The 23302-nt window shown below is 46.9% G+C and overlaps 1 protein-coding gene across 1 annotated transcript in view; it reads right to left on the bottom strand.

Moving 5' to 3' along the window:
* Window positions 1-635: 635 nt before the first annotated feature.
* Window positions 636-23302, bottom strand: part of LOC135533905 (ryanodine receptor 3-like) — a gene marked incomplete at its 3' end in the record, with an annotated part of 24303 nt that continues 1636 nt past the window's right edge. The window contains exons 2-17 of the mRNA XM_064961105.1: window positions 21851-22038; window positions 21602-21606; window positions 21366-21457; window positions 20814-20933; window positions 20206-20368; window positions 19625-19640; window positions 17253-17473; window positions 16600-16690; window positions 15545-15685; window positions 12065-12228; window positions 10777-10855; window positions 8404-8493; window positions 2347-2481; window positions 2144-2215; window positions 1360-1435; window positions 636-759 (exon numbers count right to left, since the gene is read on the bottom strand). Coding sequence (XP_064817177.1) covers window positions 636-759; window positions 1360-1435; window positions 2144-2215; window positions 2347-2481; window positions 8404-8493; window positions 10777-10855; window positions 12065-12228; window positions 15545-15685; window positions 16600-16690; window positions 17253-17473; window positions 19625-19640; window positions 20206-20368; window positions 20814-20933; window positions 21366-21457; window positions 21602-21606; window positions 21851-22038 — 1777 coding nt within the window. The remainder of the gene's footprint in view (window positions 760-1359; window positions 1436-2143; window positions 2216-2346; window positions 2482-8403; window positions 8494-10776; window positions 10856-12064; window positions 12229-15544; window positions 15686-16599; window positions 16691-17252; window positions 17474-19624; window positions 19641-20205; window positions 20369-20813; window positions 20934-21365; window positions 21458-21601; window positions 21607-21850; window positions 22039-23302) is intronic.

Below are 23302 nucleotides of genomic sequence, written 5' to 3'. Positions count from 1 at the left end.
TTACTGTTAGTCTGCTGATTACTGTTAGTCTGCTGATTAGTGTTTTAGTCTGCTGATTAGTGTTTTAGTCTGCTGATTACTGTTTTAGTCTGCTGATTAGTGTTTTAGTCTGCTGATTAGTGTTTTAGTCTGCTGATTAGTGTTTTAGTCTGCTGATTAGTGTTTTAGTCTGCTGATTACTGTTTTAGTCTGCTGATTAGTGTTAGTCTGCTGATTAGTGTTTTAGTCTGCTGATTACTGTTAGTCTGCTGATTAGTGTTTTAGTCTGCTGATTAGTGTTTTAGTCTGCTGATTAGTGTTTTAGTCTGCTGATTAGTGTTTTTTTGATACTCTGATTTGTTCGAGACGATCTCTGACGAGTTTTGTTTTGTACAACACTCCGTCACCACAAACCACTTCAAGGATGGGAGTCTCAGACTGAAGTATGGAGCTAACGACAGAGCAGCTGAAGAACTTAGTGTGAGTCGTCAGGATAAAAGTTCATTTCAAGACGTTCAGTTGCCCACTGAACGTGACTTTGACAGGATGTAAGAAACTGTGATTGGCAGATTGATTGATTAACTGATTGCTTGCGATCCTCGGTGGTAACAGACAGGTGCAGTAAACAGGTGAGGTAGTTAGGGGGAGTCTCTGACCTGGTGATGATATATCCATTGATCTGCAGGAACTTAAAGAGATCCTGGGCCTTCTCCCTGTCTCTGTACTTCTCCTTGGCTGTCAGGGTGTCATAGGGCACCAGCAACGGGTGGCTTCCTCCTCCTGAGACAGACAGCACACATCAAACAGTGGCAACACGTTCACGAACGTACAGTCAAGTCTTACACAAGCTTAAATGTACACTTAGCATGCTGTATTCCTGGGTGGTTACTGAGGGTGCGTTTGTAACGTCACTTTGGGCATCTACTCCGATTTCTTGTCTGTGCCAGAGAGCAGAATAACTGAGGAATTTACGCGCAATACCCATTGAATAAGACTGGTGTCAGTAAACGTAATTCAATTGTTACCAGCAGCACAGTTAGTCACTAACACTCTGGATAACATGAAAACAGCCGAACCAGCTCTGCTAGGGAGAGTAAAATGGTCAGTGTGAGGTGTTCTCTCATTTGTGTCTGGAAGTAGCTAGCAAGGGAGCACATTTTAGCCAGTTAGGTTGGGTGCTTGAGTGCCTTTGTGTGGTCAGAACACTCGGATCAACCCTACTCCTAGAACAGAGCATCCAGTGTGCGATCTGAACACTCCAAGAGAGAGCGAAATGCTCAGAATTCACAAACGTACAAATTCACTCTGGCACTCCAGAGTTAATTTACAAACATTGGGTGATTACAAGGGATGCCTGGGCCCTGTGACTGGACTACATACCTTTACTGTTCAGCTCAGTCTTCTTCTTCTTAGCCCAGATGTTGTGGTAGTTCTCTGCTACAACCTCCACCATCCCCTACAATGGGGAACACACACACACACGGACATGGAGAACATTCACTTACTTGAATGTGTCACGGTGTACAAACAGACCTGGGTTACAATACTATTTGAAATCTTTCAAATACTTTTGAGTGTTTTCTTTAGCCTTCCTTAGAGTGGCAGGCGGGCTGGGGTTTGTACTTTTGGGACTGTTCTATTTGTCCTATTGTAATCTTAAACCAAGCACAACTAATTCCAATAGCATGTGAGCCCATGTCTGATGCACAGTACAGAGAAACAACCATGCCCCACAGAACACTGTACCTGCTTAGTAACATGACATCAGATATTTCATTTAACCAGGCAAGTCAGTTAAGAACAAATTCTTATTTACAATGACGGCCTAGGAACAGTGGGTTAACTGCCTTGTACCTTGTCAGCTCGGGGATTTGAACTTGCAACCTTTCGGTTACTAGTCCAACGCTCTAAACCACTAGGCTACCCTGCCGCCTCTACACTCTAAACCACTAGGCTACCCTGCCGCCCTTCCACTCTAACCACTAGGCTACCCTGCCGCCTTCTACACTCTAACCACTAGGCTACCCTGCCGCCCCACCAGGACCCATATGACATCATATTACATTATATAGTATCAGAATTTGATAAGAGGGTAAGATGTTCTGGAGGACATTGTTCAATGACATTAACGTAAGCAACATAGCAATTGTTCCATGGCAACAACCTGCAACTCTCTGGATAGAGTAATATTGTTCAGGTCCAAGGGTGGTTCCAGGATGAATTCGTTATCGTTGTCCTGTCAACATTAAAACATAATACAATGAATCAATAACTACAGAAATGGGTGATCTGATAGGATCGACGTGGGGTGACGTTAGCCATTCAAAAAAAAAAATGAAAACACACACACACACACACACACACTACCTGAGTGGCCTCGGAGACCTTGCTTTGTTTCTCGGTGAACATGGCCTCTCCCTCTTTGGTCCTCTCCATGTTCCAACCCATTGCCAGCATGCTCTTTAAAGACTCCTTCACTGGCCAGCGGTATGTTTCCCTTTCCTACACAGGGAGGACACAGGCACAAACACTGTGTAAATGACCCTTTGACTTATTTCTGTCACAATTAATACACTAATCTCATGTGACAGATCGTTAGCTAGCTAGTGCAAATAAATGTGGTTCTGGATTCTGAGGTTAGTGTTATAGTATCAACCGTACCTTCACACTGAGTGACAGGTTAGTGTTATAGTATCAACAGTACCTTCACACTGAGTGACAGGTTAGTGTTATAGTATCAACAGTACCTTCACACTGAGTGACAGGTTAGTGTTATAGTATCAACCGTACCTTCACACTGAGTGACAGGTTAGTGTTATAGTATCAACCGTACCTTCACACTGAGTGACAGGTTAGTGTTATAGTATCAACAGTACCTTCACACTGAGTGACAGGTTAGTGTTATAGTATCAACAGTACCTTCACACTGAGTGACAGGTTAGTGTTATAGTATCAACAGTACCTTCACACTGAGTGACAGGTTAGTGTTATAGTATCAACAGTACCTTCACACTGAGGAACAGATTATTGTTATAGTATCAACCGTACCTTCACACTGAGTGACAGATTATTGTTATAGTATCAACAGTACCTTCACACTGAGTGACAGGTTAGTGTTATAGTATCAACCGTACCTTCACACTGAGTGACAGGTTAGTGTTATAGTATCAACAGTACCTTCACACTGAGTGACAGGTTAGTGTTATAGTATCAACCGTACCTTCACACTGAGTGACAGGTTAGTGTTATAGTATCAACCGTACCTTCACACTGAGTGACAGGTTAGTGTTATAGTATCAACCGTACCTTCACACTGAGTGACAGGTTAGTGTTATAGTATCAACAGTACCTTCACACTGAGTGACAGGTTAGTGTTATAGTATCAACAGTACCTTCACACTGAGTGACAGGTTAGTGTTATAGTATCAACAGTACCTTCACACTGAGTGACAGGTTAGTGTTATAGTATCAACAGTACCTTCACACTGAGGAACAGATTATTGTTATAGTATCAACCGTACCTTCACACTGAGTGACAGATTATTGTTATAGTATCAACAGTACCTTCACACTGAGTGACAGGTTAGTGTTATAGTATCAACTGTACCTTCACACTGAGTGACAGGTTAGTGTTATAGTATCAACAGTACCTTCACACTGAGTGACAGGTTAGTGTTATAGTATCAACCGTACCTTCACACTGAGTGACAGGTTAGTGTTATAGTATCAACCGTACCTTCACACTGAGTGACAGGTTAGTGTTATAGTATCAACCGTACCTTCACACTGAGTGACAGGTTAGTGTTATAGTATCAACAGTACCTTCACACTGAGTGACAGGTTAGTGTTATAGTATCAACAGTACCTTCACACTGAGTGACAGGTTAGTGTTATAGTATCAACAGTACCTTCACACTGAGTGACAGGTTAGTGTTATAGTATCAACAGTACCTTCACACTGAGGAACAGATTATTGTTATAGTATCAACCGTACCTTCACACTGAGTGACAGATTATTGTTATAGTATCAACAGTACCTTCACACTGAGTGACAGGTTAGTGTTATAGTATCAACTGTACCTTCACACTGAGTGACAGGTTAGTGTTATAGTATCAACAGTACCTTCACACTGAGTGACAGGTTAGTGTTATAGTATCAACACTACCTTCACACTGAGTGACAGATTAGTGTCCGGTTCCGGTTGGAGCGAGCGGTCGCATCTACACTTCGGTCCGCAGGTAGTATAACTTTTCATTACATTTCATTACATTTCGTTATAGTACAACGGTTTGATTTGTCTTATCTTAGCAATTTCTTCTTAGCTAGCTACATAGCCGTCTTTGTATCAACGACAATTGCATATTATCGTATTTCGTCGTCCTAACGTATCTGCCCAGCAGCTAGCTAAGCAGCTAGCTAACATCCACTGTCCACTAGCACTGTAGAAACTATTACACTCAACTGAACGACTCGATTAGCGTAGTGTCAGCGAGCTACATAGTTGTCTTCGCTGTCTTTGTATCCAAGATAATTGTGCAGTTTAGAGTGTGTAGACTTAGAGTGATTATCTTAATTTACCGAGGTTAGCTAGCCAGCTATTTGTCGTCCTTAACGTAGGAAATGCTGCTAGCTAGCTAGCCAACAGCTAGCCAACCTCTACCGAATTGAACTCCAACTACCCGGTCAACATTCCGCGTCGCTCCACAGGTAGTATCACATCTTTCATTTCACTTCATCACAGTACAACGGTTTGATTTGTTTGATCGTAGCTAGCCAGCTACATAGCCGTCTTTGTATCTAAGACAATTGTGTAGTCTAGAGCGATTTTCTAGGTTAGCTGGCCAGCTATTGTCGGTCTTTCAACGTAGCTAGCCAGCTAGCCCCGAATAGCAGCACTGTAGTAACTATTACAGTACAACGGTTTGTTTTGTTTGATCGTAGCTAGCTAGCTACATAGCCGTCTTTGTATCTAAGTCAATTGTTTAGCCTAGAGCGATTTTCTAGGTTAGCTACATCGCAGCCACTACCAGCTAGCCTACTCCAGCAGTACTGTACCATTTCAATCATTTTAGTCTATAAGATTCTTGCTACGTAAGCTTAACTTTCTGAACATTCGAGACGTGTAGTCCACTTGTCATTCCAATCTCCTTTGCATTAGCGTAGCCTCTTCTGTACCCTGTCAACTATGTGTCTATCTATCCCTGTTCTCTCCTCTCTGCACAGACCATACAAACGCTCCACACCGCGTGGCCGCGGCCACCCTAATCTGGTGGTCCCAGCGCGCACGACCCACGTGGAGTTCCTGGTCTCCGGTAGCCTCTGGAACTGCCGATCTGCGGCCAACAAGGCAGAGTTCATCTCAGCCTATGCCTCCCTCCAGTCCCTCGACTTCCTGGCACTGACGGAAACATGGATCACCACAGATAACACTGCTACTCCTACTGCTCTCTCTTCGTCCGCCCACGTGTTCTCGCACACCCCGAGAGCTTCTGGTCAGCGGGGTGGTGGCACCGGGATCCTCATCTCTCCCAAGTGGTCATTCTCTCTCTCTCCCCTTACCCATCTATCTATCGCCTCCTTTGAATTCCATGCTGTCACAGTTACCAGCCCTTTCAAGCTTAACATCCTTATCATTTATCGCCCTCCAGGTTCCCTCAGAGAGTTCATCAATGAGCTTGATGCCTTGATAAGCTCCTTTCCTGAGGACGGCTCACCTCTCACAGTCCTGGGCGACTTTAACCTCCCCACGTCTACCTTTGACTCATTCCTCTCTGCCTCCTTCTTTCCACTCCTCTCCTCTTTTGACCTCACCCTCTCACCTTCCCCCCTACTCACAAGGCAGGCAATACGCTCGACCTCATCTTTACTAGATGCTGTTCTTCCACTAACCTCATTGCAACTCCCCTCCAAGTCTCCGACCACTACCTTGTATCCTTTTCCCTCTCGCTCTCATCCAACACTTCCCACACTGCCCCTACTCGGATGGTATCGCGCCGTCCCAACCTTCGCTCTCTCTCCCCGCTACTCTCTCCTCTTCCATCCTATCATCTCTTCCCTCTGCTCATACCTTCTCCAACCTTTCTCCTGAGTCTGCCTCCTCAACCCTCCTCTCTTCCCTTTCTGCATCCTTTGACTCTCTATGTCCCCTATCCTCCAGGCCGGCTCGGTCCTCCCCTCCCGCTCCGTGGCTCGATGACTCATTGCGAGCTCACAGAACAGAGCTCCGGGCAGCCGAGCGGAAATGGAGGAAAACTCGCCTCCCTGCGGACCTGGCATCCTTTCACTCCCTCCTCTCTACATTTTCCTCCTCTGTCTCTGCTGCTAAAGCCACTTTCTACCACTCTAAATTCCAAGCATCTGCCTCTAACCCTAGGAAGCTCTTTGCCACCTTCTCCTCCCTCCTGAATCCTCCTCCCTCCCCCCTCCTCCCTCTCTGCAGATGACTTCGTCAACCATTTTGAAAAGAAGGTCGACGACATCCGATCCTCGTTTGCTAAGTCAAACGACACCGCTGGTTCTGCTCACACTGCCCTACCCTGTGCTCTGACCTCTTTCTCCCCTCTCTCTCCAGATGAAATCTCGCTTCTTGTGACGGCCGGCCGCCCAACAACCTGCCCGCTTGACCCTATCCCCTCCTCTCTTCTCCAGACCATTTCCGGGGACCTTCTCCCTTACCTCACCTCGCTCATCAACTCATCCCTGACCGCTGGCTACGTCCCTTCCGTCTTCAAGAGAGCGAGAGTTGCACCCCTTCTGAAAAAACCTACACTCGATCCCTCCGATGTCAACAACTACAGACCAGTATCCCTTCTTTCTTTTCTCTCCAAAACTCTTGAACGTGCCGTCCTTGGCCAGCTCTCCCACTATCTCTCTCAGAATGACCTTCTTGATCCAAATCAGTCAGGTTTCAAGACTAGTCATTCAACTGAGACTGCTCTTCTCTGTATCACGGAGGTGCTCCGCACTGCTAAAGCTAACTCTCTCTCCTCTGCTCTCATCCTTCTAGACCTATCGGCTGCCTTCGATACTGTGAACCATCAGATCCTCCTCTCCACCCTCTCCGAGTTGGGCATCTCCGGCGCGGCCCACGCTTGGATTGCGTCCTACCTGACAGGTCGCTCCTACCAGGTGGCGTGGCGAGAATCTGTCTCCTCGCCACGCGCTCTCACCACTGGTGTCCCCCAGGGCTCTGTTCTAGGCCCTCTCCTATTCTCGCTATACACCAAGTCACTTGGCTCTGTCATAACCTCACATGGTCTCTCCTATCATTGCTATGCAGACGACACACAATTAATCTTCTCCTTTCCCCCTTCTGATGACCAGGTGGCGAATCGCATCTCTGCATGTCTGGCAGACATATCAGTGTGGATGACGGATCACCACCTCAAGCTGAACCTCGGCAAGACGGAGCTGCTCTTCCTCCCGGGGAAGGACTGCCCGTTCCATGACCTCGCCATCACGGTTGACAACTCCGTTGTGTCGTCCTCCCAGAGCGCTAAGAACCTTGGCGTGATCCTGGACAACACCCTGTCGTTCTCAACCAACATCATGGCGGTGGCCCGTTCCTGTAGGTTCATGCTCTACAACATCCGCAGAGTACGACCCTGCCTCACACAGGAAGCGGCGCAGGTCCTAATCCAGGCACTTGTCATCTCCCGTCTGGATTACTGCAACTCGCTGTTGGCTGGGCTCCCTGCCTGTGCCATTAAACCCCTACAACTCATCCAGAACGCCGCAGCCCGTCTGGTGTTCAACCTTCCCAAGGTCTCTCACGTCACCCCGCTCCTCTGCTCTCTCCACTGGCTTCCAGTTGAAGCTCGCATCCGCTACAAGACCATGGTGCTTGCCTACGGAGCTGTGAGGGGAACGGCACCGCAGTACCTCCAGGCTCTGATCAGGCCCTACACCCAAGCAAGGGCACTGCGTTCATCCACCTCTGGCCTGCTCGCCTCCCTACCATTGAGGAAGTACAGTTCCCGCTCAGCCCAGTCAAAACTGTTCGCTGCTCTGGCCCCCCAATGGTGGAACAAACTCCCTCACGACGCCAGGACAGCGGAGTCAATCACCACCTTCCGGAGACACCTGAAACCCCACCTCTTCAAGGAATACCTAGGATAAGATAAGTAATCCTTCTCACCCCCCCTTAATGATTTAGATGCACTATTGTAAAGTGGCTGTTCCACTGGATGTCAGAAGGTGAATTCACCAATTTGTAAGTCGCTCTGGATAAGAGCGTCTGCTAAATGACTTAAATGTAAATGAGTGACAGGTTAGTGTTATAGTATCAACAGTACCTTCACACTGAGTGACAGGTTAGTGTTATAGTATCAACAGTACCTTCACACTGAGTGACAGGTTAGTGTTATAGTATCAACAGTACCTTCACACTGAGTGACAGTTTAGTGTTATAGTATCAACAGTACCTTCTCACTGAGTAATTTATACGGCTTCAGCAGTGGGTGAGTTTTAGCCTTGTCATCCATACTCTCTCCCATTTTCCAACCCGCTGTCACCTGGAAATCAAGAATTAGGCCATGTTAGTACAGGAGTTAGGCCAGGAATTAGGCCCTGTTAGGCCAGGATTTAGGCCAGGAATTAGGCCAGGAATTAGGCCAGGACTTAGGCCATGTTAGGCCAGGACTTAGGCCAGGAATTAGGCCAGGAATTAGGCCAGGACTTAGGCCATGTTAGGCCAGGAGTTAGGCCATGTTAGGCCAGGAGATTGGCCATGTAGGCCAGGAGTTAGGCCATGTTAGGCCAGGAATTCGGCGATGTACAGTTTAAGTCGGAAGTTTGCATACACGTTAGCCAAATACATTTAAACTCAGTTTTCACAATCCCTGACATTTAATCCTAGTAAAAATTCCCTGTCTATGGTCAGTTAGGTTCACCACTTTATTTTAAGATGTGAAATGTCAGAATAATAGTAGAGAATTATTTATTTCAGATTTGATTTCTTTAGTCACATTCCCAGTGGGTCAAAAGTTTACATACTGTCACGGCCCCTCCTCTGCAGTGCAGGGGCGGTTCCTCCTGCAGGGGAGGAGGGTCGTTAGTGATTGGAGTCACCTGGGCTCAGGGTAAACGGCTTCACTAATCACTCGTCTTTTCTCTTTCTCTCTCTCTCTCTGATCCTGTTTGTTCCTTTGTCGTTTTGCATAGTTTTCACTCAGTCATTCACACACACGGATTCACGCATCCCTGCACTTTACATACACCTTACATTATGATACTTTCACACCTCATTCCTTTTTCTTTGTTTTAAGTTAATAGTTTTGGTTTTCAATAAAGAACCTTTTTGATTGGCCTATACCTGTGGTTTTTGCCACAGGCTGTGAGCCAGCCTGTGACAATACACTCAATTAGTATTTGGTAGCATTGCCTTCAAATTGTTTCACTTGGGTCAAATGTTTCGGGTAGCCTTCCACAAGTTTCGCACAATAAGTTGCGTGAATTTTGGCCCATTCCTCCTGACAGAGCTGGTGTAACTGAGTCAGGTTTGTAGGCCTCCTTGCTCGCACACGCTTTTTCAGTTCTGCCCACTTTTCTTTTATGGGATTGAGGTCAGGCCTTTGTGATGGCCACTCCAATACCTCAACTTTGTTGTCCTTAAGCATTTTGCCACAACTTTGGAAGTATGCTTGGGGTCATTGTCCATTTGGAAGACCCATTTGCGACCAAGCTTTAACTTCCTGATTGATGTCTTGAGATGTTGCTTAAATATATCCACCTAATTTTCCTGCCTCATGATACCATCTATTTTGTGAAGTGCACTAGTCCCTCCTGCAGCAAAGCACCCCCAGAACATGATGCTGCCACCCCTGTGCTTCACGGTTGGGAAGCCTCCCCCTTTTTCCTCCTAACATAATGATGGTCATTATGGCCATTATGGCCAGTTCTATTTTTGTTTTATCAGACCAGAGGACATTTCTCCAAAAAGTACGATCTTTGTCCCCATGTGCAGTTGCAAACCGTAGTCTGGCTTTTTTATGGCGGTTTTGGAGCAGTGGCTTCTTCCTTGCTGAGTGGCCTTTCAGGTTATGTAGATATAGGACTCGTTTTACTGTGGATATAGATATTTTTGAACCTGTTTCCTCCAGCATCTTCACAAGGTCCTTTGCTGCTGTTCTGGGATTGATTTGCACTTTTTGCAACAAAATACGTTCATCTCTAGGAGACAGAACGCGTCTCCTTCCTGAGTGGTATGACGGCTGCGTGGTCCCATGGTGTTTATACTTGCGTACTATTGTTTGTACAGATGAACGTGGTACCTTCAGGCATTTGGAAATTGTTCCCAAGGATGAACCAGATTTTTGGCTGATTTCTTTTGATTTTCCCATGATGTCAAGCAAAGAGGCACTGAGTTTGAAGGTAGGCCTTGAAATACATCCACAGGTACACCTCCAATTGACTCAAATGATGTCAATTAGCCTATCAGAATCTTCTAAAGCCATGACATCATTTTCTGGAATTTTCCAATCTGTTTAAAGGCACAGTCAACTTAGTGTATGTAAACTTCAGACCCACTGGAATTGTGATACAGTGAATTATAAGTGAAATAATCTGTCTGTAAACAATTGTTGGAAGAATGTATTGTCATGCACAAAGTAGATGTTCTAACCGACTTGCCAAAACTATAGTTTCTTAAGAAGACATTTGTGGAGTGGTTTAAAAACTAGTTTTAACGACTCCAACCTAAGTGTCTGTAAACGTCCGACTCCAACAGTATATACCTTACATTTAAACTCCTATACAAGAAAGACAGTGTCTGAAGCTAGTTGTTGCGGTTACAGTACCTTCTCTGAGGACCACTTGACGTGGGAATGCTCTGCAAACTTGTTGGCAATGTAGTCCAGTTTCTCTGGAAGGGAGATACTAGAGAGAAGGAGGAGACAGACACCACTGTTAGTCTGTCACTTCAATACAGCCTAGACATCTAGTGCAGTAAGGGCTAGTCTCACTCTGCTCCCATCCTTTAGTCATATACTTCAATACAGCCTAGACATCTAGTGCAGTAAGGGCTAGTCTCACTCTGCTCCCATCCTTTAGTCATATACTTCAATACAGCCTAGACATCTAGTGCAGTAAGGGCTAGTCTCACTCTGCTCCCATCTTTTAGTCATATACTTCAATACAGCCTAGACATCTAGTGCAGTAAGGGCTAGTCTCACTCTGCTCCCATCCTTTAGTCATATACTTCAATACAGCCTAGACATCTAGTGCAGTAAGGGCTAGTCTCACTCTGCTCCCATCCTTTAGTCATATACTTCAATACAGCCTAGACATCTAGTGCAGTAAGGGCTAGTCTCACTCTGCTCCCATCCTTTAGTCATTTACTTCAATACAGCCTAGACATCTAGTGCAGTAAGGGCTAGTCTCACTCTGCTCCCATCCTTTAGTCATATACTTCAATACAGCCTAGACATCTAGTGCAGTAAGGGCTAGTCTCACTCTGCTCCCATCCTTTAGTCATATACTTCAATACAGCCTAGACATCTAGTGCAGGAAGGGCTAGTCTCACTCTGCTCCAATCCTTTAGTCATATACTTCAATACAGCCTAGACATCTAGTGCAGTAAGGGCTAGTCTCACTCTGCTCCCATCCTTTAGTCATATACTTCAATACAGCCTAGACATCTAGTGCAGTAAGGGCTAGTCTCACTCTGCTCCAATCCTTTAGTCATATACTTCAATACAGCCTAGACATCTAGTGCAGTAAGGGCTAGTCTCACTCTGCTCCCATCCTTTAGTCATATACTTCAATACAGCCTAGACATCTAGTGCAGTAGGGGCTAGTCTCACTCTGCTCCCATCCTTTAGTCATATACTTCAATACAGCCTAGACATCTAGTGCAGTAAGGGCTAGTCTCACTCTGCTCCCATCCTTTAGTCATATACTTCAATACAGCCTAGACATCTAGTGCAGTAAGGGAAAGTCTCACTCTGCTCCCATCCTTTAGTCATATATGGTGTCATAATGAGCCTGTGTGTTCTGGGGATTCTGACCTTCATGTCCTAGTTTTGGTCATTTGCGTTCAATGAGAGCTTTTAAATGTCAAAGTCTCTCTCTCCCTGGGCCACTTACTTGGCAGTGTTGATGGGTTTGGGGTCGAAGTTGCCGTGTGCATCCACAGACGCCTGCTTCTCCAGGGTGGCACCAGGGCTGGCATCCACATAGTCAGGTGGCAACGCCCCAGCGGTAGCACTCAGACAGGACATGCCAGTCTTGAACAGGTCAGAGTCAAACTTCTGTATGGGGGGAGACAAACAGAGACAGGGGAGACAGAGGGGTGAGGTAACAAATAGAGACAGGGGAAACAGAGGGGTGAGGTAACAAATAGAGACAGGGGAGACAGAGGGGTGAGGTAACAAATAGAGACAGGGGAAACAGAGGGGTGAGGTAACAAATAGAGACAGGGGAAACAGAGGGGTGAGGTAGCAAATAGAGACAGGGGAGACAGAGGGGTGAGGTAATAAATAGAGACAGGGGAGACAGAGGGGTGAGGTAATAAATAGAGACAGGGGGAGACAGACGGGTGAGGTAATAAATAGAGACAAGGGAGACAGAGGGGTGAGGTAATAAATAGAGACAGAGGGGTGAGGTAACAAATATAGACAGGGGGAGACAGAGGGGTGAGGTAATAAATAGAGACAGGGGGAGACAGAGGGGTGAGGTAATAAATAGAGACAGGGGAGACAGAGGGGTGAGGTAATAAATATGGACAGGGGGAGACAGAGGGGTGAGGTAATAAATAGAGACAGGGGGAGACAGAGGGGTGAGGTAATAAATAGAGACAGGGGGAGACAGAGGGGTGAGGTAATAAATAGAGACAGGGGGAGACAGAGGGGTGAGGTAATAAATAGAGACAGGGGGAGACAGAGGGGTGAGGTAACAAATAGATATTAGAAAGTCTTCCAGACTATCTGTTACTTTATCTCTTTCTCTCATTCTATCTCTCTCTGCTGCTCTCTTAGACAGGGGCAGTTGGGTGAAAAGAGGACAGACAGAGAGAGAGAGAGAGGGGAGCAGAATGAGGAAGAGAGAGCGAGAGGAAGAGAAGGGCATAGGGGGAGAGAGAGAGAGAGAAACACTGCAGAGCCACATAGCAGTGATCTGTCACGGTCTGATAAATGATTAATCTATTTCATATTTCAGCGATTAATCTGCTCTGTCTGCCAGTCCCTCCACTGTGTTTCTCTCTCTCTCTCTCTCATTCTTCTCATTCATACACACATGAATTCATACCAAGAGTGACACTCACATCTATCAGGAATCTGTTACCTCAGAGAGACACTCACACACAGAATCTGTTACCTAGAGACACTCACACTACCAGGAATCTGTTACCTAGAGACTCACACTACCAGGAATCTGTTACCTAGAGACCACACTACCAGGAATCTGTTACCTAGAGAGACACTCACACTACCAGGAATCTGTTACCTAGAGACTCACACTACCAGGAATCTGTTACCCAGAGACACTCACTACCAGGCTCCAAGGTTACCAGAGAGACTCACACTACCAGGAATCTGTTACCTAGACACTACACTACCAGGAATCTGTTACCTAGAGAGACACTACACTACCAGGAATCTAAGTTACCTAGAGAGACACTCTCACTACCAGGAATCTGTTACCTAGAGACACTCACACTACCAGGAATTCGTTACCTAGAGAGACACTCATACTACCAGGAATCTGTTACTTCCAGAGACACTCACACTACCAGGAATCTGTTACCTAGAGAGATACTCACACTACCAGGAATCTGTTACCTAGAGACACTCACACTACCAGGAATCTGTTACCGGAGACACACACCACCAGAATCTGTTACCTAGAGAGACACCTACACTACCAGGAATCTGTTACCTAGAGAGACACACACTACCAGGAATCTGTTACCTAGAGACACTCACACTACCAGGAATCTGTTACTCTTAGAGAGACACCCACAGTACCAGGAATCTGTTACCTAGAGACACTCACAGTACCAGGAATCTGTTACCTAGAGAAACTCACACCACTGCAACTGTTACCAGAGAGACACACTACCAGGAATCTGTTACCTAGAGAGACTCACACTACCAGGAATCTGTTACCTAGAGAGACACACACTACCAGGAATCTGTTACCTAGAGACACTCACACTACCAGGAAACTGTTACCTAGAGAGACACTCACACTACCAGGAATCTGTTACCTAGAGAGACTCACACTACCAGGAATCTGTTACCTAGAGAGACACTCACACTACCAGGAATCTGTTACCTAGAGAGACTCACACTACCAGGAATCTGTTACCTAGAGAGACACTCACACTACCAGGAATCTGTTACCTAGAGAGACACTCACACTACCAGGAATCTGTTACCTAGAGAGACACTCACACTACCAGGAATCTGTTACCTAGAGAGACACTCACACTACCAGGAATCTGTTACCTAGAGAGACACTCACAGTACCAGGAATCTGTTACCTAGAGACACTCACACTACCAGGAATCTGTTACCTAGAGACACTCACACTACCAGGAATCTGTTACCTAGAGACACTCACAGTACCAGGAATCTGTTACCTAGAGAGACACTCACACTACCAGGAATCTGTTACCTAGAGAGACACTCACACTACCAGGAATCTGTTACCTAGAGAGACACTCACACTACCAGGAATCTGTTACCTAGAGAGACACTCACAGTACCAGGAATCTGTTACCTAGAGACACTCACACTACCAGGAATCTGTTACCTAGAGACACTCACACTACCAGGAATCTGTTACCTAGAGAGACACTCACACTACCAGGAATCTGTTACCTAGAGACACTCACACTACCAGGAATCTGTTACCTAGAGACACTCACACTACCAGGAATCTGTTACCTAGAGAGACACTTACACTACCAGGAATCTGTTACCTAGAGAGACTCACACTACCAGGAATCTGTTACCTAGAGAGACACTCACACTACCAGGAATCTGTTACCTAGAGAGACACTCACACTACCAGGAATCTGTTACCTAGAGAGACACTCACACTACCAGGAATCTGTTACCTAGAGAGACTCACACTACCAGGAATCTGTTACCTAGAGAGACACTCACACTACCAGGAATCTGTTACCTAGAGAGACTCACACTACCAGGAATCTGTTACCTAGAGAGACACACACTACCAGGAATCTGTTACCTAGAGAGACTCACACTACCAGGAATCTGTTACCAAGAGACACTCACACTACCAGGAATCTGTTACCTAGAGAGGCACTCACACTACCAGGAATCTGTTACCTAGAGAGACACTCACACTACCAGGAATCTGTTACCTAGAGACACTCACACTACCAGGAATCTGTTACCTAGAGAGACACTCACACTACCAGGAATCTGTTACCTAGAGACACTCACACTACCAGGAATCTGTTACCTAGATGCAAGTCAGTCGGGCGTAAAGTCACTTACTGTAACCCCTTAAGCCTTCACTAGCATCCTATTAAAGCAGAGCTGAGGAACAACACAGGGTCTGTAGGCTACACATAACAGTACCGTCCATCTGTACCTTCGTTGAGAGCGAGTCGAATATTCCCCAGAAGAGTTTCTTGGTGAGCAGCAGTTCTTCCTCTGAGGCCATGCCAGAGCTCCCCAGCCCCGAGGGAAGACAGTAGTACTTCCAGCTCTGCTCATAGTGTTCAGTCAACAGCTGGAGGAAACACAAAGAGACAACAGTTGACTAGTGTTGACAAACCCTCAGGTCCCTCGATGATAGATATAGCAGCTCAGTGCTGATGTAAACCAGGGTAATGATATGATTCGTATTTCAGAGCTGTGAGAAAGACTGTCATAAACACATAGTATTAGGAGAGGATGAAGCTCGTGACAGCTTGTCCTTTTTAAACATTTCCTCTGTGGCAACGGTCAGCAACACAAACTGTTCTTTTGGTCATTCTCCTATCACACGGAGAAGGAGAGATATCTTACCCTGAGTGGCATCTTGCAGTACTCTGTGAGAATGGGATCTTACCCTGAGTGGCATTTTTGCAGTACTCTGTGAGAATGGGATCTTACCCTGAGTGGCATCTTGCAGTACTCTGTGAGAATGGGATCTTACCCTGAGTGGCATCTTGCAGTACACTGTGAGAATGGGATCTTACCCTGAGTGGCATCTTGCAGTACTCTTGGGACATTTTATCCTACCTGAGTGGCATCTGAAGTACTTCAGAGAATGGGGATCTTACCCTGAGTGGCATCTTGCAGTACTCTGTGAGAATGGGATCTTACCCTGAGTGGCATCTTACAGTACTCTGTGAGAATGGGATCTTACCCTGAGTGGCATCTTGCAGTACTCAGAATGGGATCTTACCTCGAGTGGCATCTTACAGTACGGTGAGAATGGGATCTTACCCTGAGTGGCATCTTGCAGTACTCTGTGAGAATGGGATCTTACCCTGAGTGGCATCTTGCAGTACTCTGTGAGAATGGGATCTACCCTGAGTGGCATCTTGCAGTACTCTGTGAGCATGGGATCTTACCCTGAGTGGCATCTGCAGCAATTTCAGAGAATGGGATCTTACCCTGAGTGGCATCATGCAGTACTCTGTGAGAATGGGATCTTACCCTGAGTGGCATCTTGCAGTACTCTGTCAGCAGGGGAACATCGAACACCAGACGTCTCAGCAGCTGCTGCATCATGGAAGGGCGCAGGTGTCTGTAGGGCAGCAGGGGGAAGAGAGAGCTGTGATTGACACACAGTCAAATACAAACATATCTCAGGTTGGAATATAAGGCTCTAACTAGGGTTGAAAGTGTCAGTAACTTTTACAAAATTCCCAGTTGGAAGATTCCCAGCATCAGGGACTAAGCCCTGAATACTCCGACTTCGACTGGAAAAACATTTTTTTTGTGAAAGCTCTGCTATAAAGCTACCACAGTTACAGATTGGTTGGTCATTGTCATAACAACACCACAGTTACAGATTGGTTGGTCATTGTCATGACAACACCACAGTTACAAATTGGTTGGTCATTGTCATGACAACACCACAGTTACAGATTGGTTGGTCATTGTCATGACAACACCACAGTTACAGATTGGTTGGTCATTGTCATGACAACACCACAGTTACAGATTGGTTGGTCATTGTCATGACAACACCGCAGCTACAGATTGGCTGATCGTTGTCATGACAACACAACAGTTACAGCAGAGCCCAGGGCATCAACAGAGCCTTAGAGGTTTATAACATGGTGCTAGTCTGTGTTAGTTCTTACTTGCAGATGGCAAGCAGACACTCCTCGATAGAGTCTCTCTGGGCCTTGGTGAGGGAGCGTCCCTTGGACAGCCGATAGATAGTGTGGAGGGTAGAGTCGATGAGCGCCGCGTAGTGCTCCGTGCCCGAGAAGTGGCCAGCACACCTGGTCAGCAGGGGAAGCAGGGCCGAACCAATGTACCTGTTCATGGCCAGAGCTGTCTCTGTGGTGCTTAGCACATCCTACAGGCCAGAGGACAGGCAGACATGTTAGTGAATGACAGTGGATAGACCAGAGGTCAACAGACAGACATGTTAGTGAATGACAGTGGATAGACCAGAGGTCAACAGACAGACATGTTAGTGAATGACAGCGGATAGACCAGAGGTCAACAGACAGACATGTCAGTGAATGACAGTGGATAGACCAGAGGTCAACAGACAGACATGTTAGTGAATGACAGTGGATAGACCAGAGGTCAACAGACAGACATGTTAGTGAATGACAGTGGATAGACCAGAGGTCAACCCCAACACTTGACCTCTTGACTCCTTGGTTGTTTCATGCTGAGTTTCTCCCTAAAGCATCACTACAATGTAACTATAATCCTCACAAACCACTGATTCTGGACATCTACAGGCTGTAATAGGTTTTTATTTTTATTTTATTTTAAAAAACTATTTTTTTATCTTGTCAGCTTGGGGATTCGATCTAGCAAACTTTCGGTTACTAGTCCAACGCTCTAAACCACTTGGCCACCTGCCCCTAAACCACTAGGCTACCTGCCTCTAAACTACTAGGCTACCTGCCTCTAAACCACTAGGCTACCTGCCTCTAAACCACTAGGCTACCTGCCTCTAAACCACTAGGCTACCTGCCTCTAAAGCACTAGGCTACCTGCCTCTAAAGCACTAGGCTACCTGCCTCTAAACCACTAGGCTACCTGCCTCTAAACCACTAGGCTACCTGCCTCTAAACCACTAGGCTACCTGCCTCTAAAGCACTAGGCTACCTTCCTCTAAACCACTAGGCTACCTGCCTCTAAACCACTAGGCTACCTGCCTCTAAACCACTAGGCTAACTGCCTCTAAACCACTAGGCTACCTGCCTCTAAAACCACTAGGCTACCTGCCTCACTAAAGCACTAGGCTACCTTCCTCTAAACCACTAGGCTACCTGCCTCTAAACCACTAGGCTACCTGCCTCTAAACCACTTGGCCACCTGCCCCTAAACCACTAGGCTACCTGCCTCTAAACTACTAGGCTACCTGCCTCTAAACCACTAGGCTACCTGCCTCTAAACCACTAGGCTACCTGCCTCTAAACCACTAGGCTACCTGCCTCTAAACCACTAGGCTATCTGCCTCTAAAGCACTAGGCTACCTGCCTCTAAACCACTAGGCTACCTGCCTCTAAACCACTAGGCTACCTGCATAGCTCTAAACCACTAGGCTACCTGCCTCTAAAGCACTAGGCTACCTTCCTCTAAACCACTAGGCTACTCTGCCTCTAAACCACTAGGCTACCTGCCTCTAAACCACTAGGCTAACTGCCTCTAAACCACTAGGCTACCTGCCTCTAAACCACTAGGCCACCTCAAACCACCAGGCTACCTGCCTCTAAACCACTAGGCTACCTGCCTCTAAACCACTAGGCTACCTGCCTCCTAAACCACTAGATACTCTACCTCCCCAACCTAGCAGGTTCCAACATAGCACTAACCCACCCGTTCAGCTTAACAACTATTCACATTAGAGCTGGCTGAAAGAAAAGCACCTTTACACCATAACAACTCTCCAGGACCAACGCTGGTGACTGACTAACCACCGTTACACAACAATTAGAGAGAATCTCTGCATGTCAAGTACACAACCATGAATCAAAGGACTGAGTTCGGTTCCGCTTCTGTGTGTTAGACATTATCCCTGAGGTCACAGTGACCTCTAAGGCAGACGGTTTCAGCAGGCATTGAGATAAATGGGGACTGTCAGCTTCTCTCTCTCTCTCTCTCTCTCTCTCTCTCTCTCCCCTCCTCCCTCCCTCCCTCCCTCCCTCCCTCCCTCTCCCTCCCAGATTATGGTCCCATGGCAACGGTCTCCCATGGCTACAGTTTCCGTGCCAGCGTGGGGAATACTAATCCTCCCCCACAGGACCAGATGGAGCTGGGATGAAAGAAGTTGTTTCTGAGTAAACTGAACTAAGGTTTATCAAACAGACTTTTCTTGTTTTGATGGATCCACATTGAGCTTGAATCACATGGATCCACAACGAACTTGAATCACATTGATCCACATTGAACTTGATTAACATGGATTCACATTGAACCTGATTCACTTGGACCAAGGTGCAAAACAGCAGTCAATATTTACCCAACAACTCAGCAACTCTGTTACTGTCGTCATTAGAGACCTTTGATAAACATGTTGTTACACATACAAGAGGTTATTACAAGCTATGGAGAGAGGATGAATGAATAGATGTATTGATTGGTTGATTGATATGTGAATGTTTGCTGTGTTTTCTCATTGACTGACTGACCAACCAAAGACTCTCTCCTACTCACCATGTCCACGGAATACTGACTGGTTCACTGACTGACTGACTGACTGACTGACTGACTGGTTCACTGACTGACTGACTGGTTCACTGACTGGACTCTCGGACTGGTTCACTAACTGACTGACTGGTTCACTGACTGATTGACTGACTGGTTCACTAACTGGACTTCACTTCACTGACTGACTGACTGACTGGTTCACTGACTGACTGACTGACTGGTTCACTGACTGACTGACTGACTGGTTCACTGACTGACTGACTGGTTCGCTGACTGACTGACTGTTCACTAACTGACTAACTGTTCACTGACTGACTGACTGGTTCACTGACTGACTGACTGAATGACTGGTTCTTTGACTGACTGACTGAATGACTGGTTCACTGACTGACTGACTGATTGGTCTCTTCCACTCACCGTGTCCAGGAAGCAGAGGCACGAGGTGGAGCAGGAAGCCCACTCAACAGGTGAAGCAGGAAGCTCTGGTCCTCCTTTGCCCAGCCGTACACACGATCCAGGAACAACACCAGGGAATGTGGTCGGACAGAAACTGACGACATGTCTGGCTCTGTCACACCATCTGGGGGTGGAGGAAATAGGAAGGAGGGAGAGGAGGTAGAGGAGGAGGGAGGAGGAGGAGCAGAGGAGGAGGAAGTATAGGAGGAGGAGGTATAGGAGGAGGAAGAGGAGGAGGTGAAGAAGAGGAAAAGGCAGGAGGAGGAGGGAGGGAGGTGAGGAGGAAAGGAGCAGGAGGAGGTGAAGAGGAGGATGAGGAAGGGGAAGGAGAGAGATGCGGAAGAGGAGGAGAGAGGAAGAGGTGAGGAAGGTAGAAGAGGAGGAGGAGGACAAGAGAGGTAGAAGGAGGAAGAGGTAGAGGAGGAGGAGGAGGACGAGGAGGAGGTGGAGAAGGAGGAAGAGGTAAACCAAAAATCAACCAAAATTGGACGTTAAAGGATATGAAAGTTCTGATAGAACCAATACATTCTACTGAGTAATATGTGTTAAAATATGTTATTGGGTCCTACCTTTATTGACGATGGGCATCTTGAGTGGAATACTGATGATGCCAACCAGGTCTGTAGTAGGAACCAGGGAGCGCAGGATGGCCCGGATACGCAAGGCCTCGCCTTTACCCTGTTGATCAGCTGCAAGAGGGAGGGAGGGAGGGAGGGAGGGGGAGAGAGAGGGAGGAGAGAGGGAGGGAGGGAGAGAGAGAGAGAGAGAGAGAGAGAGAGAGAGAGAGAGAGAGAGAGAGAGAGAGAGAGAGAGAGAGAGACCTAAACAAATGGAAAGGGGAGGAGGGAGGGGAGAGGGAGGAGACCGGAAAATGGAAAGGGGAGAGAGAGAGGAGAACAAGAGAGAGATAATATGTTAATGATAAATGTTGTGGGGGCAGGGCAGCACCTACTCAGGGAGGCTGTTGTTTTTGGGCCAGGCGTCTCACTGAGACTACCAGGGAGGCTGTTGTTTTTAGCTTAGCGTCTCACATGAGACTACCAGGGAGGCTGTTGTTTTTGGGGGCCAGGCGTCTCACTGAGACTGCTCAGGAGGCTGTTGTTTTGGGCCAGGCGTCTCACTGAGACTACCAAGGAGGCTGTTGTTTTGGGCCAGGCGTCTCACTGAGACTACCAGGGAGCTGTTGTTTCCAGCCAGGCGTCTCTCACTGAGACTACCAGGGAGGAATAAAGGATCAATAATAATGATGGCTCCTAACATGCACTCCGGAGCGCAGTCCCAGCAGGTCACTGAGTGCAGAGTAGAAGGACATGATGCAGCGTTCCCAGTATGGACCACTTTTCCTCTTCCTCCTCACCAGACCTGGAAGCAGAGAGGATGGAGGTCCACTGGTCACGGTCAAAACAAAACACCCCTGGCAACACTCTTAATGCCAGCGTAGGTGTTCAACTAAATGCCTCCTCGTGTGACTTTAAGTTCAGCAAGCAAAAGCCCTTCAGCATTAGCTGATGAATCCCTGAGGGCGATATACAGTCTTGTGTTAAGTAAAGAGTGAATAGAGGCCTTGTGGTAAAGACATTGTATCTTGTTGAACAGGAGTCGTTACCCAGTAGGTTCTCCCTTCAGCTGTAGAGGGCAGGTCCAGAGCAGGGTCCTCTGATATCTTAATGGCTTCCAACATGGCCGCCAGCAGGTACTGTTGCCCCCTCTCCCCCTCAGAGCTGGGACCAAAACACTCGGGACGCCTGATCAGCAGTTTCACCACCGTGTTAGAGTTCTCCTCCACACTCTCACCTGGAGGGAGGAGAGGAGGAGGAGGGAGGGAGGGGAGGGAGGTGGGAGAGAGGGAGAGAGGGAGGGGGAGGGAGAGGGGAGAGAGGTAGGAGGAGAGAGATAATAAGTTGATGATATATGTTAAACGCCAATTCCTTATCCACTTCATGCCTCAGAGCATAGCTAGGAGATAAAACTCTCTCTCTGGCTCCCTCTCTGTCTTTCTCTCTCGTCTCTCTCTCTGTGTCTCTCTTCTCTCTCTCTCTCTCTGTCTCTCTCTCTCTCTCTCTCGCTCTCCCTCTGTCTCTGCTCTCTCTCTCTGCCTCTCTCTCTGTCTCTCTCTCTCTCGGTCTGTCTCTCTCTCTCTCTCTGTATATCACTCTCTGTCTCTCTGTCTCTCTCTCTCTCTGTCTCATCTCTCTCTCTCTCTGTCTCTCTCTCTCGCTCTGGCTCTCTCTCTCTGTCTCTCTCTGCTCTGTCTGGCTCTCTCTGCTATAAATCTCTCCCTGCTCTCCCTCTCTCTCTCTCTCTGTCTTCTCAGCTTTCTGTCTCTCTCTGTCTCTTCTCTCTTCCCTCTGTCTCTGCTCTCTCTCTCTGTCTGCCTCTCTGTCTCTCTGTCTCTTCTCTCTGTCTGCTCTCTCTCTCTCTGCTCTGGCGCTCTCTCTGTCTCTCTCTCTGTCTCTCTCTCATCTCTCTACTCTCTCTAACTAATGCACTGTTGCTTGAAGACAGCGAGAGGAGGAAAGACAGATATCTCCTCCTTCTAGTGGGTTCCGCCAATGTCAGGTATCCTTTTAGCCAGCACATGGCACAGCTCTGCAGCCCACAACCTGCCAAGTGAGGTCGCCACCTACGGACACACACCTAGTGAGTCCCATGCTACAGAGATGTTTTAGTGCACTCATCACTCAAGGTTAGTCAATGCTTAGAGTCGGGACTGACAAACTCCACAGCCTGCCTGTTCAGAGCAGCAAGATTTGTGACCTGTTGCCACGAGAAAAGGGCAACCAGTGAAGAACACGACCATTGTAAATACAACACATATCTATGCTTATTTATTTTATCTTGTGTCCTTTACCATTTGCACATTGTAAAAACACTGTATATATATATATATAATATGACATTTGTAATGTCTTTATTGTTTTGAAACTTCTGTATGTGTGATGTCTACTGTTAATTTTTATTGTTTATTTCACTTTATATATTATATACCTTACTTGCTTTGGCAATGTTAACACATGTTTCCCATGCCAATAAAGCCCCTTGAATTGAATTGAATTGA

This window comes from Oncorhynchus masou, unplaced genomic scaffold, assembly GCF_036934945.1.
Source record: "Oncorhynchus masou masou isolate Uvic2021 unplaced genomic scaffold, UVic_Omas_1.1 unplaced_scaffold_2791, whole genome shotgun sequence".
NCBI classification, from domain to species: domain Eukaryota; kingdom Metazoa; phylum Chordata; class Actinopteri; order Salmoniformes; family Salmonidae; genus Oncorhynchus; species Oncorhynchus masou.
Note: the sequence above shows the minus strand (reverse complement) of the source record. Positions and strands in the feature narration are given on the sequence as shown.